General features: G+C 39.8%; 1 protein-coding gene across 1 annotated transcript in view; it reads right to left on the bottom strand.

Annotated features, from left to right (window-relative positions):
• Positions 1-16,105: 16,105 nt before the first annotated feature.
• ETNK1 (ethanolamine kinase 1) overlaps positions 16,106-24,406 on the bottom strand; it is a 32,755-nt gene continuing 24,454 nt past the window's right edge. The window contains exons 7-8 of the mRNA XM_032687249.1: positions 24,243-24,316; positions 16,106-23,073 (exon numbers count right to left, since the gene is read on the bottom strand). Of these exons, the coding sequence (XP_032543140.1) occupies positions 23,001-23,073; positions 24,243-24,316 (147 nt within the window). The 3' untranslated portion in view covers positions 16,106-23,000. The remainder of the gene's footprint in view (positions 23,074-24,242; positions 24,317-24,406) is intronic.

The raw sequence follows: 24,406 nt of genomic DNA, 5'->3' as shown, positions 1-24,406 counted from the left end.
AGTGCCTCCATTTTCTTCGTGGGATTTACCTTGTTGTGCTGATGTGATCACAGGAAAGTATCCACTGTGTTGTGGGAGATGTGGTCATTTAGGGAACCTTGCTCATGGAATAGGAGAGAAATGTCTCAATAAGACAACGTGATAAAAGCAAAATGTAATTTAGTGTTTTATTGTAGGGTGAAAAATTAAATGTTCTTTGTAACATTATGTATTAACTATTTCCACTTCAATCAAATCAGCTAAAGCCATACTTTGATTTCTTTTGAGTTTCTTTTGCAACATGAACATTTTCTTAAATTTTTAAGGTTGTATTTTGAATCAGAACTTTTTCTTTCAGAAAATTTGCAATAGATTTTAATAATCAGGCTTAGGTTGTTAACTTTTAACTTGACAATCTGAATAAATAAATTTTTGCTGTAGATATCTCAAGGGCTTTAAAAAAAAGTTGTTCACACTGAAGCAACCTAGCACAAAGAGCTTGATGGTTCAGAGGAAGAGTAAAAGCTGTTAAAAAGTACAGTAACTGAAGAGGAGAGGCTACACATCTGATGTCTGTGTCGTGAGCAAATCTACTATCAGTGTTGTGACTGTGGTCAAACTCACAGAGGAAATGGACTTTCCAAAGAAAAAAAACCTATGTAACAACAGCATTAAGTGAACACCTCACACAAGCTTCGATAGAAAGACATCAGACCATTCTATTTCTGGTTGTGTCTGCATATGATTTTCAACTACAACAACAATGCAAAGGAATAATTGGGAAGGGACCTGGCTGTGGAGCTTGTTACACATACATGAGCTCAGCCCGCCCTGGAGACTTCCAGTCAAAAGACATGTGGATGATAGGTAAGAAGTGTGAATAAGCCACATGAGCCGTGGGGTATTAGCCCAGCACAGCCCTCCTACACACACTGTTCAAGGCACTGCAGGACACAAAACATTAGATTGTATGCATTATATTACATGAAGTGGAATAAAATATTAGTTTGAGAAGCATGTTCAGAGTCACATCCTAAATTAAGCCTAAGGAAAGAATCCTGTCTAAATGTTGCAGACGTTTGGGGGTGGCAGCCAGTCTGCCTCAGGTTTTAGTCCTATTTTCTCATTGAACTCATCATCTCATTGAACAAGCTTTAGCAGTGAGCAACTGTGAAAAAACCAACTCCAGAAAAGTCTGCACGGAGAGGAGGAAAAATGCAGTGTTCTCCTCCAGAAAGCAGAGCTATCCATGCAAAAAGCAAAAGTAATCTAATCTTTCTTAAAAACAAGCAATTGTTCAGACTGAAAAAGAGAAGGCTTCAGGGTGACCTAATTGTGGCCTTCCAGTACCTGAAGAAGTACCCAGAAGTATCCAGTACCCAGAAGAAGGATGGAGAGAGACTATTTCAAGGGCCTGGAGGGACAGGACAAGGAGGGGTGAATTCAAACTGACAGAGAGTAGATTTAGATTAGATATTAGGAAGAAATTCTTTACTGGGAGGGTGGTGAGGCACTGGCACAGGTTGCTGAGAGAAGCTGTGGCCATCCCATTCATGGAAGTGCTCAAAGCCAGGCTGGATGGGTTTCTGAGCAACCTGGTCTAGTGGAAAGTGTCCCTCCCAAGGGTGAAGGGTTGGAATGAGGTGATCCTTAAGGTTTCTTCCAACCTAAACCATTCTATGATTCTATGATTTGTAACTCCTCTCTTCTGTGTCCATCTGAAAATGCCAGTTCTGCTCTTAAACTTCTCAGAGACCTTAGGGGTCATCTGACAGAGATTCCATTTAGAATTAACTTTATATTACCATTTCACAGGTTTTGCTCTCCTAGGACAGACTCAATGGGCTAAAAGGCAGCAGAAGCACTGTTTCTAAAAATACAAGTGATAGACAACAGTGGTCACCACAGTCTGCCTGTTGGGTTTTCTCTGATGTAGTAATGAATTGAATGGTGCTGTGGCCCCCTTGTGAGGTCTTGCTATAGAACAGCATCCTCTTGAGATGCTTTTCCTGAATAAAAGAGGAAAATGGTATCTACTTGGTCATGTTATAGTGAGAATAAAGCACAAATTGAATAATACACGAGTTTCATACTTGTAACACTCCCAGATGTTGATGTTGTCATGTTGCTTCCACTTCTTTTCTTATATTTCTTCAATATCTCTTGTTGCCTGAATGGTTTGTGTTGTTTAGGTTGGATATTTTCCTAGTTCTGTTTCACTCTTTGGGTGTTTTGTAGTTTTTTGTTAAGTACTGCTTGGTGGGACACAAATTAAGCAGGAAATACTGAGGTTATCTTTTTATCAATTTCTGCAAAATGTAGCTTGAAAAGCAGAGCTTGGGTGTGCCTTACAGAAGCTACTTGCTAAAAACCTCCAAAGATCTGGAAAATTCTGAGTCCAAACTTCATTTGATCAAAGAAATTAAAAAGTCTCAGTCTGAATGCAAGCCAGAAAAGTGCTTCCAGACCTTCCAGACAGGACATAAAATACCTACCAGGAAAAAACAAACGAACAAACTAGCCAAACCAACCAACCAAAAACCAAACTAACAAATAAACAAAAAAGCACCAAAAAAACCTCCTAAGATAAGTTGTGAAGTTTTGATAGAGCCTAATTATCTCATGGCTGTACATGCAAATTGGAGGATGAGAGGAGAAAGGGACCTGGAGTTCCTAGCTGACGGCAAGTTGCATATGAGTCAGCAGTGCCCTGGTAGCCAGAGGGGCCAACCATGTCCTGGGGGGCATCAGGCAAAGCATCAACATCTAGTCAAAGGAGGGGATTGTCCCACTCTCTTCTGCACTGGTGCTGCCTCACCTCAAGTGCTGAGGGCAGTTTTGGGCACCACAGTATAAGAAGGGCTTCGAAATATGAAAGTGTGACCAGAGGAGAGTGACCGCAATGGTGAATGGCCTCAAGAGCAAGACTTACAAGGAGCAGGGGAGGTCACTTGGCTTGTTCAACCTGGAGGAGAGAAGGTTGAGGGGCGACTTCACCACAGTCCACACCTTCCTCAAGGTGAGCAGTGGAGGGCCAGGTGCCCAGGGATGGCAACCAGCAATGGAACATGAGGAAATGGAATGAAGCTGCATCAGAAGTTCAGATCCGACATTAGGAAAAGATTCTTTACCCGGAGGGTGGTTATGGCAGCACACCTGCCAGAGTTCAAGGAATATCTGGATGATGCTCTCAGCCAAGTGGTTTAGTTTTAAGTAGTCCTGCAGGCAGGTGGACTTGATGATCCTTTCATGAGTCCATTCAGCTTGAGACATTCTGTGGCTCTATTTGCATAACATAAATAATACACATTCTGTAGTATACATACATAAAAGTACAGCTGTATTACTTTCTCCATGCACCCATACTATATCTTTTTACACATATGTACCCCACATGAACATTTTAGGAAAATGTTTTTCACTTCTGTCTTTTTTCTGATTTGTACTGAAAGTAATTTCTCTTCCATAAAGCAACCAAAGAAAGAAATGGTACATTTATCAACTGGATGGAGTCTGTCACTGAGCTCACCTGTACTGCTACCAGCCCTGAAGATGCCATCTTAAACACAAAGGATCAAGAATTTAGGCACCTATCTCAAAATCTTCAGGCACCTGAATCAAAATCTAACCACTTACCCTGACCTATGACTTTACTGTCCAAATGCTGTAAGCAAAGCATCTTCCTTATGCATCACTAGCACTAAAGGTCCTTCAAGCAAAAATTAGGTTCTCCATTAAAAACCTGCTTTATTGAGTCTACGTGGGAGAAACAGAATAAAGTTTAGTAAAATTCTCTTCCTAATGCAAAAGAGCATCTAGGTCAGTCATTGCTACTGTTTTTCTGCAGTGTTAATGAGAGAAAAAGCAATAAATTTTTACCACTTGGAATATGACTCAGAATAAGAGACAGAAGATCCACTGATTAGGCAAGGGGGGTTTTGTTCATTTAATTAAGTGGTTACTTAATGAAGTAAAATGGTACTTTAAATCAAAGTATCTAAACCTGTAAAAAGTTTAGGAACACTGTAAGTGTTTGTATTTCAAAAGCAGCCTGGGTTAAGATTATTTCTCCTTAAGAGGTGACATCTCAGTTCTACAGATGGAGAGAGGACTTTGAGTTCTAGCAAGATTAGTCATTGCCAGTAACATCACCACTGTACAGTAAAGAAAGTATATTTTTGGGTATAATGTTACTTACTGCTACATGAGGACAGTTGCACAGATGCAATAAAAGTTTGTTGTTTTTTTATGAAAAATGTTGACAGGGAAGACAATCTTGTTTCAGGATTTTTTTCTTAAATGTTTTTTGTCCAAAATTTCAAACCGTAAAAGTTTGGACACGTACAAACTGAAACACTGAAGCTGAAAATATCATGTGTACATTTTTTAGCCAAATATTTCACCATGTTGGATACTTAGTGGCTATTATTAAAAAGTTTTAAAGTTTAGCTGTACTTTGGAAAGAAATTGCTTCTTTAGAAAAAAGCGCTTTCTTAAGAAAATATTTTTTTGTTCAGAAAACCAAAACAGTAACAGATTTAAGTCTTGGTGCATGATACAGAATTGAAAACAGACATTTCCCCTAGGAATATCCATTTCATCAAATTTTCCATGTTGACCAACCAGTTGTTTTTCTACACACAAGGTGGGGGAGGAGTTTTATGACCATTTTTCTGTTGCCTCTGTCATCATTTCTCACTCTTTATATTATGCCCCTTAGTCTGGGGTTACAGTGCTCCTGGTTCCCCCCACCCCATTGGGTTTAGGCATGTGCCTTCTACTTGCTGGGAATCGCAGAATGGATTGGGTTGGAAGGGACCTTAAAGATCATCTTGTTCCAACTCCCTTGCCATGGACAGGGACATCTTCCACTAGACCAGGTTGCTTGGCCTTGAACACTTTCAGGGATGGGGCAGCCACAACTTCTCCAGGCAACTTGTACCAGTACTTCACCACCCTCCCAGTAAAGAATTTCTTCCTAATATCCAATCTAAACCTACTCTCTGTCAGTTTGAAGCCATTCCACTTTGTCCTGTCACTACATGCTCTTGTGAGTAGTCTCTCTCCATCTCTTTTACAGGCTCCCTTCAGGTACTGGAAGGTCACTGCAAAGCCTTCTCTTTTCCAGGCTGAACAATCCCAATTCTCTCAGCCTTTCCTCACAGGAGAGCTGCTCCATCCCTCTAATCACCTTGGTGGCCTCCTCTGGACTCACTCCAAGAGGTCCCTGTCCTTCCTGTGCTGGGACCCCGGGGCTGGATGCAGCACTGCAGGTGGGGTCTCAGCAATGCAGAGGGGCAGAATCGCCTCCCTCCCCTGCTGCCCACACTGCTCGGGATGCAGCCAAGGACACTGTTGGTTTCTGGGGGTCATGTCCAGCCTCTCATCCACCAGCACCCCACGTCCTTCTCGGCAGGGCTGCTCTCAATCTGCTCATCCCCCAGCCTGGACTGATAATGAGAAGGCTTCAATTGAAGCTTATTTATGACTCACTGGTTTTAAAGCAAGCTGTCTTCCACCACAGCTTGATACAAGCAATTGCTTCCTTCACATGTTTATTAGCGAGCAGATGCCTTCAGCTCCTCTGCAAGAGCAAAATCTTCGCTCAATTCCTAACTTCACTTGATCACTTAAAATGCCATTTCCACCAGAAAAGCTGGTGGACTGCCTCTTCTCCCCTCACCACACTTCTTCACTGTGGTAGGGCCTGAAGTGGAAAGACAGTTATTCCTTAAGAGTTCCTTAACCTGATTTTTTTTCCAGCCATCCCTTGCAATGTTGTGTAGTGGTAGGAGAAGAGGCAGCTGGGGCTCCTTGGGCACTGACTGCACCTGGGATGGGCTGCCTGCCAGCGCCAGCTGCGTGGGGACGGGTTCAGATTGGGATGTCATCGTCCTATGCGGACTCAACACCAGGATTATTTGTTTGTGCATGGGCAGACACTCATCCAGGCTGCAGCAGGGACAGGAGGAGGGGAGCAAAAGAGAAAAGATGGAGAGAGAGAGAGAAGTTGAAATGAAGAACCTATATGCCAGCCAGAAACTGCAGGAAAAGGCAGGATTGTGCCTGACGGTCTATTTTTAAATTGGCTGACAAGAATCCAATGTGTTGTTTGGGTAAGGATACCGTGCTGGCTTATAAGCAGAGCCAGTTATGGAACAGGAGAACAGTGCAAATCCCCTTTTTTTTGCTTCTGCTCATCTATTCTGCTCAGACTCCTAACCAGCAACACTGGTCTCCAGCTGCTGCAAGGAGCCCAGAGCACTGAGCATGAAATGACAGGTATTGGAGCTTCAGCTGGTAGGAACCTGACAATCTCCAGGGATTTCCCTGCAGCTTGGTGGCTGAACACAAGCTGAAGACCTGGCCCTTCATTATAAAAATTATTGTGCTCTGTTAGCTCTGTGGGGAGGGAAGACATCCAAAGAGGAGGGAGGGCTGGGAGGGGATATCAGGCACACCAGGCTGCCCAACGTCATCTGGAGTTTTGCCACAGGCTCCTCATTGGGCCAGAATTTGTCTTTTAATTTGTAATCTTCCATGGAGTGGGTTTTGGCAAATCACCTTCCTTTTGTGCCTCTCTTTACCCATATATTAACTGCAAAATGATAAACACTATTTAACTTCCAGGTTGAGGGAAGCCTGCAGTTTTTAGCATCCTTGTTGATTTGAAAGTCTTTCACTTGTTTCCTTGACACACACCCACAGATATTGAGATAGGTGAGGTACTTTGTGGTGTCAATGGCACTTCAGTGTTTCTGTGTCCTGCCCATGTTGGATGTGCAGTGGAGCAGCCACCACTACACCTGGGAAGAGGTAGCATCACCCTGGTTCTAGATATTGCTATTTAATATGCAAACAGAGGCTTTACTTGGAAAATTTAGATATTCTGCAAAATAAGCATCAGTATTTCCCAGGAATATTTTCCACTTCGATAAATGAGTATCTCCACACCTTTCCACAAGACTTTCATTGAAAATGAGATCTCTCTTCCTGACCTGAGCAACAGGAATTTCTGCCAGGGATGTCTTTGGCCCACAGTTTCACTGCCCATGTCTATTGTTGAAATCAAAGAACTTTTTGGAATATTTCTACCAGTTTCATCCAGAACAGCTTCATTTTGTTATGCCCCAGATAGACAGAAGGGGAACATAACACACAACTTTATCGTGGTCCTTGCCACAAAAGCAGCTCCCCAGAAGCCCAAGGGCTGCGCCTGTGCTTACATAAACATACTTGATTCCCAGTTACACTACAGATTTCTCCTATTCTTTGATGATAAGTCTCAAATTAACTATTTACCTGCAAAGGAAAATACTAGAACTTGCTTATTTTTGGCTTCATATATGACTTTTTTTCTGTCTTTTTTTCTTTTTCTTGGCGCCTCCATCTTTCATCTCTTCACTGTTATTTGTTCCACTCACATGCCTATTTCAAACTTCTTTTCTCAGCCGTTCAATTCATTATCTTTTTTTTTCTTTTTCTCTTTCAGTCTAGCCATGGACATCTCTGAAAATCTTGGACAAATGATTCTCCTACTGCCCATCTATCTGTCAGTGGATACCTGATCTTGTCCCCCTGCAGTTTTTCATATTTCAGTGGCTAGGAAGCTGCAGCAGCACAGGAGCCATCACCAAGACCTACAGCCCAATCCAGTCATGGGCTGCTTCCCAAAATCACAGCTTTGGTCTCATTTTGGATGTCAATCTCCCACCATGGCCTTCCAGCTTAGGGGGTCCCACAGCCACACCATAAGCTGAGACAAGAAAATGCCCTGGTTAAAAATTAACTGCTCCCAAATGTTGACTTTTGGGGGTCAGGCTGCTCCTGCCCAGGCTCGGGGCTACATCAAGACTGTGGGTCTGCAAAAAACTTTAGACTGATGGGCTCCTGGCAGTGGGAAATGGTGAGCAGCACAGCTCTAGCCTTTATTTCACATTGTTTGTCTGTTCGGAGGAGATCAGGAGATTTGAAAGAGAACTCCCCAGTTTCATTCCTGTGTTTCATTGAAATGGCCCTAATTTTGCAATCCCTGGTGTGTAGTGACCTGTGTGGTGTCTGTAAAATGTGACATCACAGCTTCAGCATCTTAAACCTTGACCCTCCCAGATCAAGACAGCTGGCACGGCTAAAACTTCTTTTTAAAAAAACCTCAAACTTTAAAATACATAATTTTCTATTTAGAAAGTGACAAAATGAGCTCACTTCAGTAGGTGAAGCAATGTTACTGCCATTATAACTAAACAACTGTTACTGCTTATCATTTATGGAGTGGATGTTAAATGGATCAAGATTGCAAACCTACCTTGCAGAAAATTCAAGGCTGTGGAGAATGCCTGAAAAGGTCTCCAAATCAGAGTAAAATTTTATGATTTCAAAATTGGCAAGGGATTAAAAATTACCTTCAATTTGATTTAGAACAATGAACATATTTCGATTTGGATAATGTTTATCCATCTCATTTGAGCTTCTCTTATATTAAATATGATGTGTTAGCTGGTATATTTAATATGAAGCATGTTAAAGATACTTTAATATAGAAAGAAAATAAAATTAAAACATGACAAAGTCAAAACAATTTTATTTTATATCAAAACAAAATGTTTTGATGTTATTAAAATAAATCAAGAAAGTAAAAATGAAATGTTTTGACTTTTTCTTGTTAAAAATATTTGTCAGAATTGACACATTCTAGAAAAACATTCAGATTTTGACAAACAGAATTCTTTTTTACAGAAGAATTGTTTCACTGAGCTCTAATTAAAAACTGGCTAACTCGCAGATCTCGGAAAATAGTTGTCAGTGGTGAATTATTACTGTTCTTCACATATGTGGTGAAAGGGATCAGTTCATGGGCCAGTGCTATTTAATATTACCATCTGTGATCCTGAAATGGATATAGAAACACTTCTGAAAAACTTCTAGGCAATAAGGAGTTTGGCAGAGCACTCAGGGCCATCACAGTGTGACGGGGATCACCTTGGGAGAGCAGTAACTCAAACAGCAGGTGTTGGGAAAATCCAGACCCTGCCCCTACGAACTACGATGTTGACTCCTCTGCCTGACAGCAGCTCTGCCTTGGCAGGACAGCACTGAGGAGTTTTAATCAATAAATAACTAAACAGGAAATGAAATGAAAGCAGGGGACAAATAAGCAGGATACTGAGAGGGGACCAACAGAGGAAGAAGGTGTCCTGCTCTGGTATCAGCAGCATAGATCTGGAAGCATGGAAAAAATATGCTGAGGAAAGGATAAGCTGAGTTAGTGGGCTTTGTTGTTTTGCCTGTCAGAAAGAAGACAGAGAGAGTCATAAAAAGGAATTTAAGGCAGATAAATTCAGAGGATGAAATGAAGCAACTTCTTTTACCAGTCAGTCTGACTGACCACAGCAATGTAGTACCTGTCAGAGCAGTGAACTCACCATTTCATGCTGTCTTTAAATCAAGATTGGCTGCTTTACTGAAGGCACAATTATTTTGGTTCGGCCCAGCAGAAGTGAGGAAAAAAATTATATGACCTGGGTTACAGAAAACATCAGAGTAGTTTTTCTAATATCCACGACATTTACAATCTATGTGAATCCACACACTAACTACTTGCACAGGGTAAGTAACCTGAAGATAGCAAGGATTTTGTAATTGAGTCAAATTATGCTGAAAATCATGAATTTATCATCACTATTGTCAACAGTTGTTAAAGGTGGATGTTTGAAGTAAAAATACAGTCCTGGACATCATTTTACAAAAGCATTTCCACCTTTCAATATTTTGGTACCAAATCTAGCGACACTGAGCTTTTAACCCTCATTTTAGAGGCAGAAGAAGAGAGCTGATCTAGAATCACTGCACTGGTGCCAGGGACAGTCACGCAGATACAACAGGAATACCTGCTTTCCTTCCCCATTTAAAGCTTCTCTGGTGCCTCAGACATTGCCCAAGACCTCAGGAAATTTTCAGCAAACACAACATTACCGTAGAAACATTTCGTTCTCAGTGAGCACTATTTCCTCAGGAAAGAAATGAGGAGCTTAATCAGTATAATATCTGTGTTTAATTCCTGCTCATGCTACAAAACTCATTGTGTGAAGCTAGGTTTGTAATTTATATTTCTATTATGTTCTTCTCTACATGTAAAATGGGAATCTGACCTTTATTTCTATCATGAGGTCCTTGGGCAGAAGACTGTCTCTTTCCCCATGTGTGTACATTTACACACAAAGGAAGAAGCAAACCAGCTTTGGGTATCAGCTCATCTGTGACATAGATAATGTTTGTTCTTCTACTGCTCTATTTAAAAAAAACACAGCCAACAGTTAGGAAGTGCAACTAAGAGATATTCTTTCCCATCCATGAATTGAATATTATATATTTAAATCTGAATTATTTGAAGGAATGGATTTATTGTCTGGCATGTGTTTCTCTGCAGAACAATGTGACAGCAAGATAACACTTTGCAATTTCAGATCATTTCCCATGGCAAGGAAATTATATTTACCAGCCAGCTGGTTTCTTTTACTCTCTTTACTGTACAAATGATAGATACTGATTGGACTGATGTTAGTAGAACATTGTTCACAGTCAAGTCTAGTAACTAATACAATGATAGAAAATTTTGTATCAGCTTCTGGTATTTTCAGCTTTCGAAATCTACTCGTGCTTTTCAGGTTTAGAAGTCTTCAATTGTTTTGCTTTTAGAGTAAGATAGCTTTTAATGAATTTATTTAATTGCATGTCATTATAATACACATAATTATACAAAACATATAATGCTTAGTAATAGTGTATCATACAAAATTATATTTGATGCTATGTGTTTTGAAATTTAATAATATTTAGTATATTTATAGGTATGTTTACACTGTTTGCAATAATTTTCTGTGTTATATTTCTTACACAGAATTGCATATCAAGAACTGGATTTCCTTGTTTTAATTGTGATAATAGTAACTGTTTGTATCTCTAACACAGGGGACATCAGCCATTACTTATCAGTAACCAGGACAAATCTAAGAATTTGGCAATTTAGATACGCAAAATACAGCAGCAAAAGAGAAATGGAGAAAACAAATTGGTCCAGATCAGGTTAGTAGCAGAGCAAGCTGTTAAACTCCATCAGTTGCTCAGGCAGATACACAGTCCTGCTAGTGAACCCAGCTGTTCAAATGCATATTTTCTCCCAGCCCAAAGGAATGGCTGGAGCAGCAGTGACACCCTGTTTGGTCCAGCATTATGAATCATAATGTAGCAACAAGAATGTTACTCAGAGGCAAAGTTTAAAGTGCCACTCACTTTTTGTCACTCGGAGTAATTCTCCACCCGCAAGTTCCCAACACAAGCATGTACTTCTCAAGCAAAGCAGCTGTAAATCAGGACACTAAATGAATGACAGGACTTCAAGAAACTTGGCATGAAGGGCTCTGTGTCCTCCATCTCATCAAGTCATTGACACAGTCCATATATTATTTCTTTTAACTGAATTTCTCAGCCATCTCCCCCTGTCAGCTTCCTCTGGCCTTCCTTGCTGAGGACCAGGTTACACAAAGTAAGAGGTAATATTTACAGCTCTCTCTCCACACATACCCACAACCACTCCCAGAACAGATGTTAACCAGCAACTTAAAGAGATCTTGGTCTTTCTGATTCACAACACAAAACCAGCTGCAGCAGATTTTGCCCATTTTAGCCATAGAAAACTAGGCTATGAGGAATTCTGCAATGATACCACGCTGCACCTAAAGTCAAAACCAGCTAAAAATTGACAGAAACCTTTTTATCCAGGATATTCTTGTTTTATTTGAGGTGACCTATAAGATCAGGTTTGCCCTTCTATTTTTTCATCAAACTTTTGCATTATCATCTGGGCTAGATGAAGCTTGGTTACAAATCTTGAGATTCACGTTAGCTCAGATTTGTCAAGCTTAGAACTTGGAAGTAGATCTGATTTTGGGACACTGTAGTAAGCGGCCCTGAACACCATTGGATCTCCAATTAAACAATCAAACAAAAATATCCAAAATCACTACTGCTTTTGACAATATATGCCAGAGAAAAAATAAAAATAATTAACTGTGATGCCTTTATAAGGAGGTCTCCATTTTTTTCTCAGTTGCAAACTCATTACGTGCAGCAAACCTCTAATCTAATCCTGCCACTCTTCAATATTTTCTCCTTCTCATCTTTGCTGCTCCCTTTTGTTTCATGTCCCCATTTTTAAGCCTTTCACTGTCTCCTACATCTACCTTTTCATTAATCACTTTTTTTCCATTCTCTTTCCCAAAATCCTTTCCTCATCCTTCTCCTCCATGGTGCTAGTTCCTCCTCTCGTCAGAGAGACATGCTCTTCTTTCTGATCTCTGCAAATGAAGATCCCTTATTTGAATATACAAATATCCCTTACATGTCAAGAAACAACTGGATGTGTCAGTCAGTGTTCTGGTTTAGTTGACAGAGTGGTGATCAGTCAAAGCTTGGACTCTATGATCTTGGAGGTCTTTTCCAATCTCAATGATTCTGTGATTCTATGATTTCACTCTTCCCCCTATGCACCACTACCTCAGACAACTCCTCCATTTGAACCACAAACATGGTTCATATACGTTAAGATTAGGTCAAAACATTTTCTTGGTCTATTGTATAAGGTACAGAAAATAGTTTTTCATTGTTGTGCAGTATTATTAGATGCCATTTTATTAATTTTATTTGTTTTAATCTGTTTCTGAAATCTTAGTACTAGTCAGGAGCTGCAGTGAGAGACTGCAGCATTTGGGTCAGAGTTAGAATCACAGAATCATTAAGGTTGCAAAAGACCTCCAAGATCATCGAGTCCAACCTTTGACTGATCACTGCCTTGTCAACTAGACCATGGTACTCAGTGCCACATCCAGTCATTTCTTGAGCACTTCCAGGGACAGTGACTCCCTCACCTTCCTGGGCAGCCAGTTCCAATGCCTGGCAACCCTTTCAGCAAAGAAATTCTTCTCGATGTCCAACCTGAACCTCCCCTGGTGTAGATTCAGGCCATGTCCTCTTGCCCTGTCACTTGTTGCCTGGGAGAAGTTGCAAGCTGTCATTGCATCCCTAGCGTACACAAAAAGGAAAAGCTTTTGTTAATGTAAAGCTGTACCAGTCTGACACCTGCATGACAACTTAATTCACCCACCTGTGCAAGTTAGTCTGTTTTGCTTTATATAGAGGAAGTATGAACGAGCTGCAAGACAGTTTGGTGCAGATAAAACATTGCCACTCACTAATTACCGGAATTGCTAAATCTGGACAAGCGCGCTGGGACAGCCAGGAACCCAGCACTCCTTCTGCAGCTTTTAAACACATCCTGTTGCACAATCCAAAGGAGTAGAGACTAGCCAGTAGATCACTAGTCATCGTTTTTCCAAGCTTGAAAATAAGTTTTACCTTAAAAGCTTCACTGAATTTTGTAACAAGAGCCGAGGGAGCTCAGTGAGTCCATCTGAAGAGGCCGGATCAACACTGTGGCTTGGAGCAACTCAAGAGCTCTCACAGTATTGTCACAGCCCAGAGAGCAACAGCTGCTCACGAGCTGAAGCTGCAGACCAACTTTCAGAGAGCATCTTAAGTGTTTAAAAGGTCGAATAAATGAGTTTTTTGTATCTCACCCTCTCCACAATCTTGTCTTGTTGTTATTTCACTGATACAATCTGGGGAGGACATGCTGCTGTTTTTATAGTGCGACACGATTGGCAAACCCCCACTTTAGAGAAGTGTAGGTTGTAGCACGCATGACTAACGATTAATGATGCTCATTAAAAAATGAAGTTCTGATGAAATTCATTAATGCTTGGCTTGAGTCTTGCTAACAGTTACGCAACATTAAGAGCAAGGCAATTACAGATCTTGGCTGCAACTCATTGAGAGATAAAAGAATACCCTTTTTCCTGTTTAACTCACTGTATGACATGCTGCACTACAAAAATAAGCTGTCTTGAAAAAGCTTTTTCAACAATGAGAGAGAGCCTGCAGCTCCATTGCCACCTGCGGGTAAGTGCTGGAGTCTGTCATCCCCCTCTGTCTCCCAGGGCACAGGGAAATAAAGGTATCCATAGAAAGTAAGGATAAAAAGTAAGAGTGTGCTTCTGACTTGCCTTGGTCAATCATAAAGTAATTTCAAGTAAACATCACCTTTGGCCTTTCGAGTGAATGCTGATACTTGAACACACTCCTAAAAATTTAAAAATCAGATGAGCAGCTTTATTTTACATAGCAAGAGACCAGGATGAGAGTGAACTGCAGGCTAACTGCAGGGAATATTAACAAGGAATGGGAAAGAAACATATATAGATATACTTAGTATATCTATTAACAATATAGACACATTAAATATAACTCTTAACTCATAATCCTATATACATCCTATATAACCCAAATCAGCTTTCTGTTGTTATTAAGGTAAAATGTGCTATTTTGAATTCGCTCAGGGAAATCTCCTAGAAATGCACACTTCATATAGTTGATATTTTAAAACATTACATGTTGGAATCCCCCACACACGTCATTGTTTTCCCTCCTATTGTGTGTCTGTAGTTTGCTCTTAATCTCAAGGAAAATTGATAACCTCTTCAGGATCATATTTTCTAGGATGACCTCAAAAAAACCTCTTCATTACTTCCCATGGACAACTTCTAGCTCAAGTAAGAGCTTGCTCTGCAGTTTCTGGCCAAGCTGTGAATGAAGGACTTTTGCCTGAGGAAGAAAAGACAGATTCCATGTTACCTTGGACTAGTTCATTGGCACAGGAGATCTCCTTTTCACTGCAATTACAACAGTGAACACCAACTAGCCACAACTTAGCCCTCCCTGTGGAAAGCTTTGAGTATTTGGGTAGTGGATGCCAGATAAACACCATCTCTTGGCTCTAAGCAGCAATTCAGTAGGGATGAGTAACCCTAGATATCTAGTCATAGTCTGAGTATTTTCTATGAAGTTGAAAAACAATTCTTAACTCACCCACCCTGTAGCAGCAGTAGTACTTCAGCAGCAAAAAGCCCAGGGGAATAGGGCACATGCTTAGGTCAGCAAGATCCAGCAATGCTTGGGGTATTTGAGAATTTCAGGCTTCATTTTTTGTGTGAACAAACCATTGCTCTGTGATCATTACACTTCCAGAAAACAAGCAGAGTGAAAAGGAGGGGGCCTTGCAAATTAAGACAGAATTGTTACATGCATAAGAAACCTACTTAAGCAAAGAGGCATGGAGCTCAAGCCTCCCACCCTGCTTTACTTGCTTGTTCTATCTGTCCCTTACCACATGTGCACAAACTCTAACACCTTAATCAAGCCCACTACAAAAAACCCCACATTTTTTATTTGGGGTATGGAGGAAATGGCCATTTTCAGGATGGCAGGCACATAATGGACCACAGATTTGGGCCCAAGAAACGTCTTCCTCAAAAAATCCACCACAAGCAATTGCACAGAGTAACTGAAACCCAAGTAAAATCCATGCTCTTGGTGAAATCGTTCTCTTTGGGTGCACAATCAAGATGGAGGAAGTGGTTTTGTTCATGTACATCAAAACACAGAATCATAGAATGGTTTAGGCTGGAAGGAATGATCACCTCATTCCAACCCCCCTGCCATGGGCAGGGACACCTTCCACTAGATTAGGTTGCTCAGAGCCCCATCCAACCTGGCCTTGAACACATCCCAGCTGATTTGCAAGCATCAACCCTGTGCCACTGGATGCAGAGCCTGTCTGCAGCATCAGGGATCACCCTGTAAAATGGTCCCCCAGACTTAACACAGCCCCCGTGGGGATAAATTAAACTTTAGAGCAGCCCAAAATTTGCATGCTTTCCTCCATTTTCCTCAATGGTAGTGATTCCCCCTGACAGTCATGTTCCATCTCATTCCTGCCTCCCACATGTTAAACTTCAGTGGTCAATGACCAAGCCTATTTAATATGTAAAACTGTGAAGAGTAAACTTCGTATAAGCCAAATACTGACTCAAAGTATTTATTTTTAGAGGGGTTGTTAATCCCAGAGAGACTTCTGCATTTGAACACAAGTCAAAAGCCTTTAAGAACTCTCAAGTATTCCAGATCAAGTCTTCAAACCTGAGGAAAGCAAAATCATCACAATATATGCTAACAGTGCAGTTAGAAACAAACTTTATTGTTGCAGTTTGAAATTATTTACACAATATAAATCTCTTTGAAAGGTACATTACTTCATTTAATCAGTGGTAGAAAGCCTTAGAATAGCTTCAATCACATTTAGTTCAAAAGAAATACAATTCACTCCAATAAATGATAAATGATGCACCTAAACTCCACGACATACAAGAAGGGTCATAGGGACTTTTTGGGGGGGATGAGAGGGCTAGAAGATGACAAAGGCTCTTTTATAAATTGAGCTTAGTTCATTCACAGGACACAAGTGGACTTGTGCTTAAAAGAACACTGAATAATATGCAGTAACAAAAAAAATTACACAAAATGGAATATACTTCTAATATGCTGTGGCCCTGTGTCTGCAAGTGTTTAAAGGATTTTGGACAGCCGTGTTAAGAGGCTTAAACAGAACCAGTGACTCTAACTCGAAGTCATATTTAGGAAAGATTGGATACATTCTTGGCGCTGAGACTATTCAAAGCACTTGTGTACAAAGCAGCAGCATTAACTACCACAGACTGCATCTGAGACACAAAATGTTAAACTGAAACTTCCTATAAAAAAAGAAATCACGCACTGAAGACTGGACACATTTTTTTTTGATAACACTTAAGAATTATTACTACCAAAAACTTAGAAACATTTACTTATTTTTTTCCAGTTCACGCTGTGTTTTATGGCATTTTATACAATATTTTTCACGTTTCTCTTTCAAAGTTTCTTTCACTTTGTGTTTTGCATGGGTCTCCATGTAGGGAAAAAAAAACCCCACTTAACAGAGGAAAACTGCACTTGCAATGCCATAAAAATAGGTTGGTGCAGGACCTGAAGTTATTTCAGCATTTTTTGTCAAAGTTTGCTAGATTTTAAGTAATTTGTTTGCTTTCTAGATGTTCACAGCATTTCCATGAAGCTTCCCTCTGTGTCATCTCTCTATAAATATCAAATCAAACATTTTTGGGAAGTCTGTGAATTAAATTCCGCATCAGTGGGAAACCACAACAGCAGCTCAACCATCTTAGAAGGCTGTAGAAACAGCAAGTGTAAAACCTTGAACCAGAAGTTTGGTAATCTGGTGAAGTCTGGTCACCCAAGATCCTAACGGGCTTGAGGGCCATTCCAGTCAATTTTCTGACATTTCACAACAATAATAAACCCCTTTCTTAAAGAATTTGGTGCAGAGCACCTACACTATTAAATACAGAGAGAAGCCCAGCACAGTGTTGCCAACTAATCAACTACATGGGGTTTTGGTGGGTTTTTAAAATTATTATCTTTTGAACCACTTCTTCCCTCTCCCCCCACCCCAGGTTGTGTTGGTTTCCTAATCACACAATCTCTATAAATCAGACCAAGTGGAAAAGTCACTTAAAAAAGGAGTGGGGGGAGAAGTGGGGGAAAAAACAAAACAAAACAACAACAACAAAAATCAATCAAACAATGCCTTTTCTAGTATCTCACTCCATCACTTGGATGGAGCACCTTCATACAATTGGCCTGTGCAAACGTTTCACACATTTTCCTTCCCATCCAAGGTCTCTAAGCCCCAAAGTGGTTTAAGCCATCTGGAATGGTGTGGTTTCTCACTGCTGAGAGACCCTTTCTTAAGGACTGTGTGTGGCTAACAGAACACCTACTTGCACAAGACCAAAGGTCGTGGCTTTTCATATCTTTCACAACTGTTGAAAACTATCATCTTGCCACCCACAGGCATAAAAAGGGGGTAAAAAAATCAGCTGCAAGACCGTTCCATATCAGCCTTGCATTTAACTCAAGGTTTGATCAAATGCTTTCTGCTCTACTACTGCGATTACAACCTGTCTGGTATGGAAGATGACAGGAGGCAGTTCCCAAATCCAGTAGTTTAGCAATCTAGCACAACTTAGAACACAGTAAATAACAGAAAATATTAACACAAAGGACACATAGGCATCTCAAAACACAGACAAGGAAAGATGTGGTCAACCTCCTCTGCAAACTACAGGAAGGACTGCACCAAGCAAGAGATTATAGCCCACTGGGTTTTAGAACAAAGTTTTATTTAATCAAAAAGTTACCCAAATTTAAGATTTCTTTTGGTAAGAGTAACAAAACAGTATTTTGTAAGCTTTTGTTAGCTACCTAAGGCTTTAAAAAAATCTGAACTTTATTTTGAAGCAAACTTTACCCTTTACAATTTGCTCTTGTCCTTAAACCATGCAAGTAAACAAGCATAAACAATACCTTGCTACACCAAAAGCTGAAGCTTGAGTTTCCATGTGAATGATTTCCTTTTACTTACATTTACCAAGCCCATCCCTCCTCTTGACTAGTACTTCCCAGGACCCTGGTAATCTGAAGTGTCACCACTGATATGCACAGGTAAGGCTGACACGTTGTACAAACTGTATCAAGATCAATTTGTCAGATGGAGTGTGAGATTTGCACAGCATTTTCCAGCACAGTTAAACACCAGTGAAAAGAATAAACTAACAGCTTGAAGGGCACTATGGGGTTTAGACAGACAGTGAAAGGCAACAGTGATGAAATATAGTCAGGGAAAAAGCATTGCTTCATTGTCTATGTTTCCAAGGTTAAAGGCCTCTTCAGAAAGGGACTTCCTATACAAAAAAAAATTCTGATGAGAAGTTATAAACTGACAAAACAGAATATAAATTTAGTCCAAAAAGGAAATAGTGATGGCTAAGTATGGAAAGGAAGTCTTATATTCATGTTTACCCTAATGAAGCAGGGTTGTGAGCACAGGGAAGAGGGGGAGGGAGTGGCACACAGGGAAAATACCTCAGCTAAGTTTCAGATCATCTAAAGGGAGTACCAATAGTTCTAGCATTGACAAAAATTGACTGGTAGAACTATTTTAGTGATTTGGGCACTCAGCATAAGCATTTACAAGTTAGAAACTAATCCTAGAATAAGGCTCTATCCACCAAAATATTTAAGTTGGGGGACTCTTATCACAACTACCTCAACCACTGTCCCCATGGGAGCACACATTTCAGGAGTGCTTCAAGTCAACACACTTACGTTTTGAAGTCACCAGCATTCAAAAATGTATAGGAAACTTTTGGAAGTTTAAGTAAACAATTTTAAGAGCTTTCCCTATCCCACAGGTACTACATGTACCTCTGATGCATGGTTTGCACTATTATTAGAACAGATTTTCTCTTAATCTAAGTACTGTATAAATTCCTTTATTCCCAGAATCATTCCCAAGAGCAAGTTGTCAAAAAAGCTAACAGGGGAAAAAAAGACCCTGGATGCCCAAGGCTATAAATGGATAGCTTAACATAAAACTATTATGTTGTATTACAGGTCAATTTAACAAAAGAAGTCCGCACACAGAATTAAGATTTCTTCTTTACATCAAAATTTCTACAAAATAGGAGAGAATACAATGCAATACACAAGTCCATAAATGCAAGATACAGTACAATTCACACTAATTTACAAATGGTTATTTACACTGTTGTATATACACGTACAGTCAGACCTGGTTAATGCAAATTTGGTATGTCCTTTCAAAATGCAAAACAAGTGTAAATGAAGGTATTTAAAATTATGTGATAGGAGACTAGGTACTGCTCAGAAATCTTTAGTGTTTGGGTGACCTACGAAATCAGGCCTGGATTAGCCAGATCTGACTGCAGAAATGAGAAGAAAAAAATTCACACTATTCTGCTTTACAAAAGCAACCAGGCCACTACGGTCTATTGACTTGATGCTATTTCTGCAAGAATGCCGCTACTAATAATCCTCTTTATATTTACAATATAGGCTTAACTACAGCAAGAATTATTAATTTTGGCATTCGTGCCCTTAGCTTAACATAAAGGCAACAGAGTATCTTCTTGGCAAGTCACAGTCAAAACTACTACAGGATGTTTCTAGAGCTCAGTCATTTTTTTGTCCTTCTTCAAATATCTTAATGTTGCTATTACAGAGACTGAGATAAATTACTTGAAATGAGTACATGTTCTCTAGTACCTAACTTACATTCAGAATGTCCTGTATTCACAGTTTCAAGCTACCTTATCTGCAATGCCACTGCAAACTACTGCTTCAAACTTAATGCACCTGCAGATATTCCTCAGCAAGAGAGAATATCCAAGTGCTACTGGCTCAAACGGATGTGGAACAAGGCTCAAGGTAACTGGCATTTCCTTTTGGGAGATGTTTTACAGTATTTCCTCAGAACTGATCACAAATTGGTTTAATCTGCACTTGTCTTGAAGGAAAGCTGATGCAAAGCAGCGTTTAAGTGTGTAAAATTAATTTCAACGTGCAAAATTAAATCTTCTACCACGACTGCAAAGTCAACCACTGTAACCTGCGACAGTCCTTGTGCTTCTTCTAAGTGGCTCAGGAAAAGCTTGGAGTATTTACTACCTGCTTCAAAGTGCTTTTACGGGATTCAGTGGAACTTCACAAGGATGAGACTGAGCTGCACTCAGGAAAAGCTTTGGTTCTGCAGAAGCAAAACTTCCACTCCTACAGTTATTGCTACTTGAGCTATACAAACAAAAATACTACTGACGAAAACTACACTAACTCCAAATGCAAGTAGTACTGGTACCTGAAAAGGGAATGTGTCTTGCAAGCCATTGGGAAACTTGGGATCTGTCAAGTGTTGGATTTCCCAAGACCAAGTGAACTTCACTGCCTTCTTTCAAATATTTCACAAATACAAAGCAACACTGTCAGAAATAACGCCACCGCTTGGAAGAAAATAGTAATAAAAGAGTTCAGAAATCTTTATCAGTCTTACTTCCAAGCACATCTTGCTGAACTTAAAGGAAATACATACAAGACAGCAGGGTATTATTCATCATATGTCAATAATGTCCACAGGGAGAAAGTACAGAAGATCAAGGTCTTCAGTACCTTAGTGAGCTCTAGCAACATCCTTGATAACTGCTACAAAGTAAATTATAAATGTCTATTTTAGTTATTTGTTTCAACTACAAAGAAAGTTTGTCCAGTATAGTAGCCTCCAGCTAATAAAAATGGTTACCTCATTTCAAGTTACAAAAAAATCCCAGTTCTCCCATTTGTATAAGAATTGTTAAGGTTTTGACTGAAGAAAATAAAATAAAAAAAACCCAAACATTCAGAGATGAATATAAACAGGAGGAAAAAAAATCCTAAACTGTGCTTTTGTAAAAGAACAGAATGCCATTGGAAATGGTCTTTAAAAGGTGAAAATTTTTCATTCACATGAATTTTCTTTGTCCTGAATCAATCCAAGCTTTTGTAAAGCACATATGTATATACGTGTGTACACATGATACACACATACACACACAGGAGTGTGCCATAAAGCAACTTTGAATAAATATCTTTGCTGGAGCCTGTACAACAGACTCCCCATAATATTTACTCTTCAGGTAAGTTTGTGTTTGCACGTGTACTTGCACACGCACAGACTTTGTACATGTGGGCACTTATGTGACCAAAGTGCAAAGTTTTTCAGAGTATCATCAGAGTAGAGTACGTGCCTGCCCAGCTCCACACTGCACTGGTGAGCTTGATTTTCCTGTTGTGGGTTTTTTCCCCCCCACCCCACCCCCCTTTCAGAGTTAAAGCCTCTTTTCCACACAAACTTATACATTGTCCCATTAAGTAAACATTGTCTTTTCAATTCACATTTTGTAATCCAGACCATTCTTGGTATAATAGCTCTAAGAAATAAGAAAGTGTGTGTGATGATCAAAGCCCAGTTGCTCAAGTCATACACTTTTCCATACTGTCCTTCAGACTGGAGATTTCGAAAAGCAATTTGCTGACAGAAAAAAAAAAAAAAAAAAAAAACAAAAACACCAGACACACCAGAATCTGCACAGCTACAGGACCAGGTATTTAAGACTTAGAATCCAAGGTTGGAAGATGACAAAGCAGAAAGATGTCAACAACACATGAACTGTAAACCTGTGTCTTGCTCCCCAGTGCAACAGGATCTCTGCTCACTCGTCTCCAGTTCAACATCTGTTCCACTAGATCCTACTGAAGCACATCAAATACAGACACCAGAATAGTGTTCAAATTTAGAATCAAGTTTCAAAAAGGAATATAGATTTGGAATAGTGGTCTTTTGCTTTCAAGAGTACACTTAATAAAAAAGCAGCTTTCGCACAGGAGTTACAGATGGTACATGCCCTCAGAGAACCTTATGGCCACAGAACTTTCACATTTCTACAGCTTAACACATCAAGAAGAAAAAAAAAAAATCAAAACTTTAATTATCATTTCAGCAAGCTGGTTGATTCTTGTGCAAAAAAAAAAAAAAAAAAGAAAAGAAAAGTACCATCATATGGAAAGCTACCATTTTCTTTAAAAAAAAAGGGAAAAATAAAAAGACAATCCTAATCCTTCTCCCTAGTTACACTGGAGATCTCACAAGTCTGTTGTCACTCGTTTTGCTTGTACACATCTTAAAAGGGTAATATTCTCTGACAAGTCTTCTTTAGCATAAGTTAATGCAACTTCAATAAAATAAGTTGTTAAATGAATCCTTTGGAACAACTTCACTGTCTGCACCCAACTTTAACAAAAACTGATGAAAGCAGCAATGGAATCATGTTAAACTTATAATAAATAATTCACATACAACATGTTAAATTACAAAGAAGGATTAAATTGCCATTTCTACAACTTTTTATAGATTTAGCAAGTTTCTAATCCGTTTTATATCAACAGCAGTACGTATGCTCTTCATATTAAATTTAACATTGAAGGACTGTTTAGAGGCATTATTTATAAAGCAAGAACCACCAAGTGAGCATTACAGCACTTCAACAAATGTTTAGCTTTTTTCCAGTATCTGTTCTCAGAAAAGATCCAGGGGTTGTCCATCCACTTGGTAAATGCCCTCCTCTTCGTTACTCAGGAAGAGTTAATGTCATGACCTCCAGTTTCATTTTGAAATACTGGTTAAACCGAACAATTGCATACCTATTGAAAGGGGGAGAGAGAGAGAGAGTGTGTCTAAGTTAAGAGCAGGTAACTCCTTACATGAAAACAGTCATGCTAAGGAGGGTTAGTCAAAAGACCACCGACCCCAGGACCCTGTTTCCAACACTGACCCTTAGCAGTTGCCAAAGGAAGAAATTCAAAACAGTACATGGATGTTCCGGTACTTCCTCACCCCACTCTCAGCTTGCAAAACAGATGCTGTTCTGGTATTATCAAAAGGTAGTAGTTGTGCTTTTAGTTGTTCCTAATGGACTGTCCAACTACATTCCCACAGAAATGTGATCTCAATTATTCCAAGAATGGCATTTTTTTTCAAAGCTGACAAGTTTCAGGGTTCCATGACCCGTGTTTTCCCTTAGTTTGTCGCGCCATCTCGTGGTGACTCACGGGTACTGCTGCAGTAGATAATCAGCCACAGGAACCCAGAGTGGTCTCATTAACAAAATGACCCAACTAAGCCCAGCAAACTGGCTTACTCAGGGCAAAAAAATTCCAAAGTGGGATCTTTTACCAGGAAAAAATGACTACTTTTATCACCTCACGCAGGCTCCGCTGGAGAAGTGAATTCCTCTGCTTGTTGCCATAAAAAATCATTTACAAAATGCCAAAGACACACCTATCCACCTGAAACAGAACAACCCTGGCCAGCACCTCAGGAAACAGGGCTTAAAATTCATCAGTGTTACAAAAGCTCTTTAAAAATAGTAGGGGTTTCCAGGATCAACACTCCATGCAATCAGTACAAAAGAGCTTGTTTACTACAAGAATCCCATTTCTTTGACTCCTGCAGTTGAAAATGTAGGTCTTGGATCTGACAGACAGCACACCTCACTGACCCACTTGGCTTTTAAACCTTTGTCTCTTTAATAAAAAAAGAGCACTCAATGTCCCAAAACATTATGTTCCTTGCCTTTTTATACCATGAGTTTTATTCCAGGGGCACATACTAATTAGAGAACTTTCAGCAACAAAAAGCACAGACAGCTTTTACTATCCTGTTTTCTCTGAAAGATGTTATTGTATGACCACATAGATCAGGTCTGTCTCTCAGGTCTCAGTTTCTGATAGCTGGGGTGTTGGAGTAGATAGCCTTACAGATCCCTTCCAGCCCCGAATATTTCATGTTCATACATAGCAAGCACACTTACCCTAGAAAATCGAAGTCAATGGTGGAATATTTGGCTTGAATTAGAGCCCACAATCCCCAAAAGAAGTGGGAAGCCTAAGAGAAAAAAAATTTATCAGTGAAAAATTAACCTCATTTCCAATCTAACATGCAGACATATTCTTACATTGAGACAGAAAGTTATCT

This window comes from Chiroxiphia lanceolata, chromosome 5 (genome assembly GCF_009829145.1).
Source record: "Chiroxiphia lanceolata isolate bChiLan1 chromosome 5, bChiLan1.pri, whole genome shotgun sequence".
NCBI lineage: Eukaryota > Metazoa > Chordata > Aves > Passeriformes > Pipridae > Chiroxiphia > Chiroxiphia lanceolata.
This window is presented reverse-complemented; position numbering and strand designations above follow the sequence as displayed.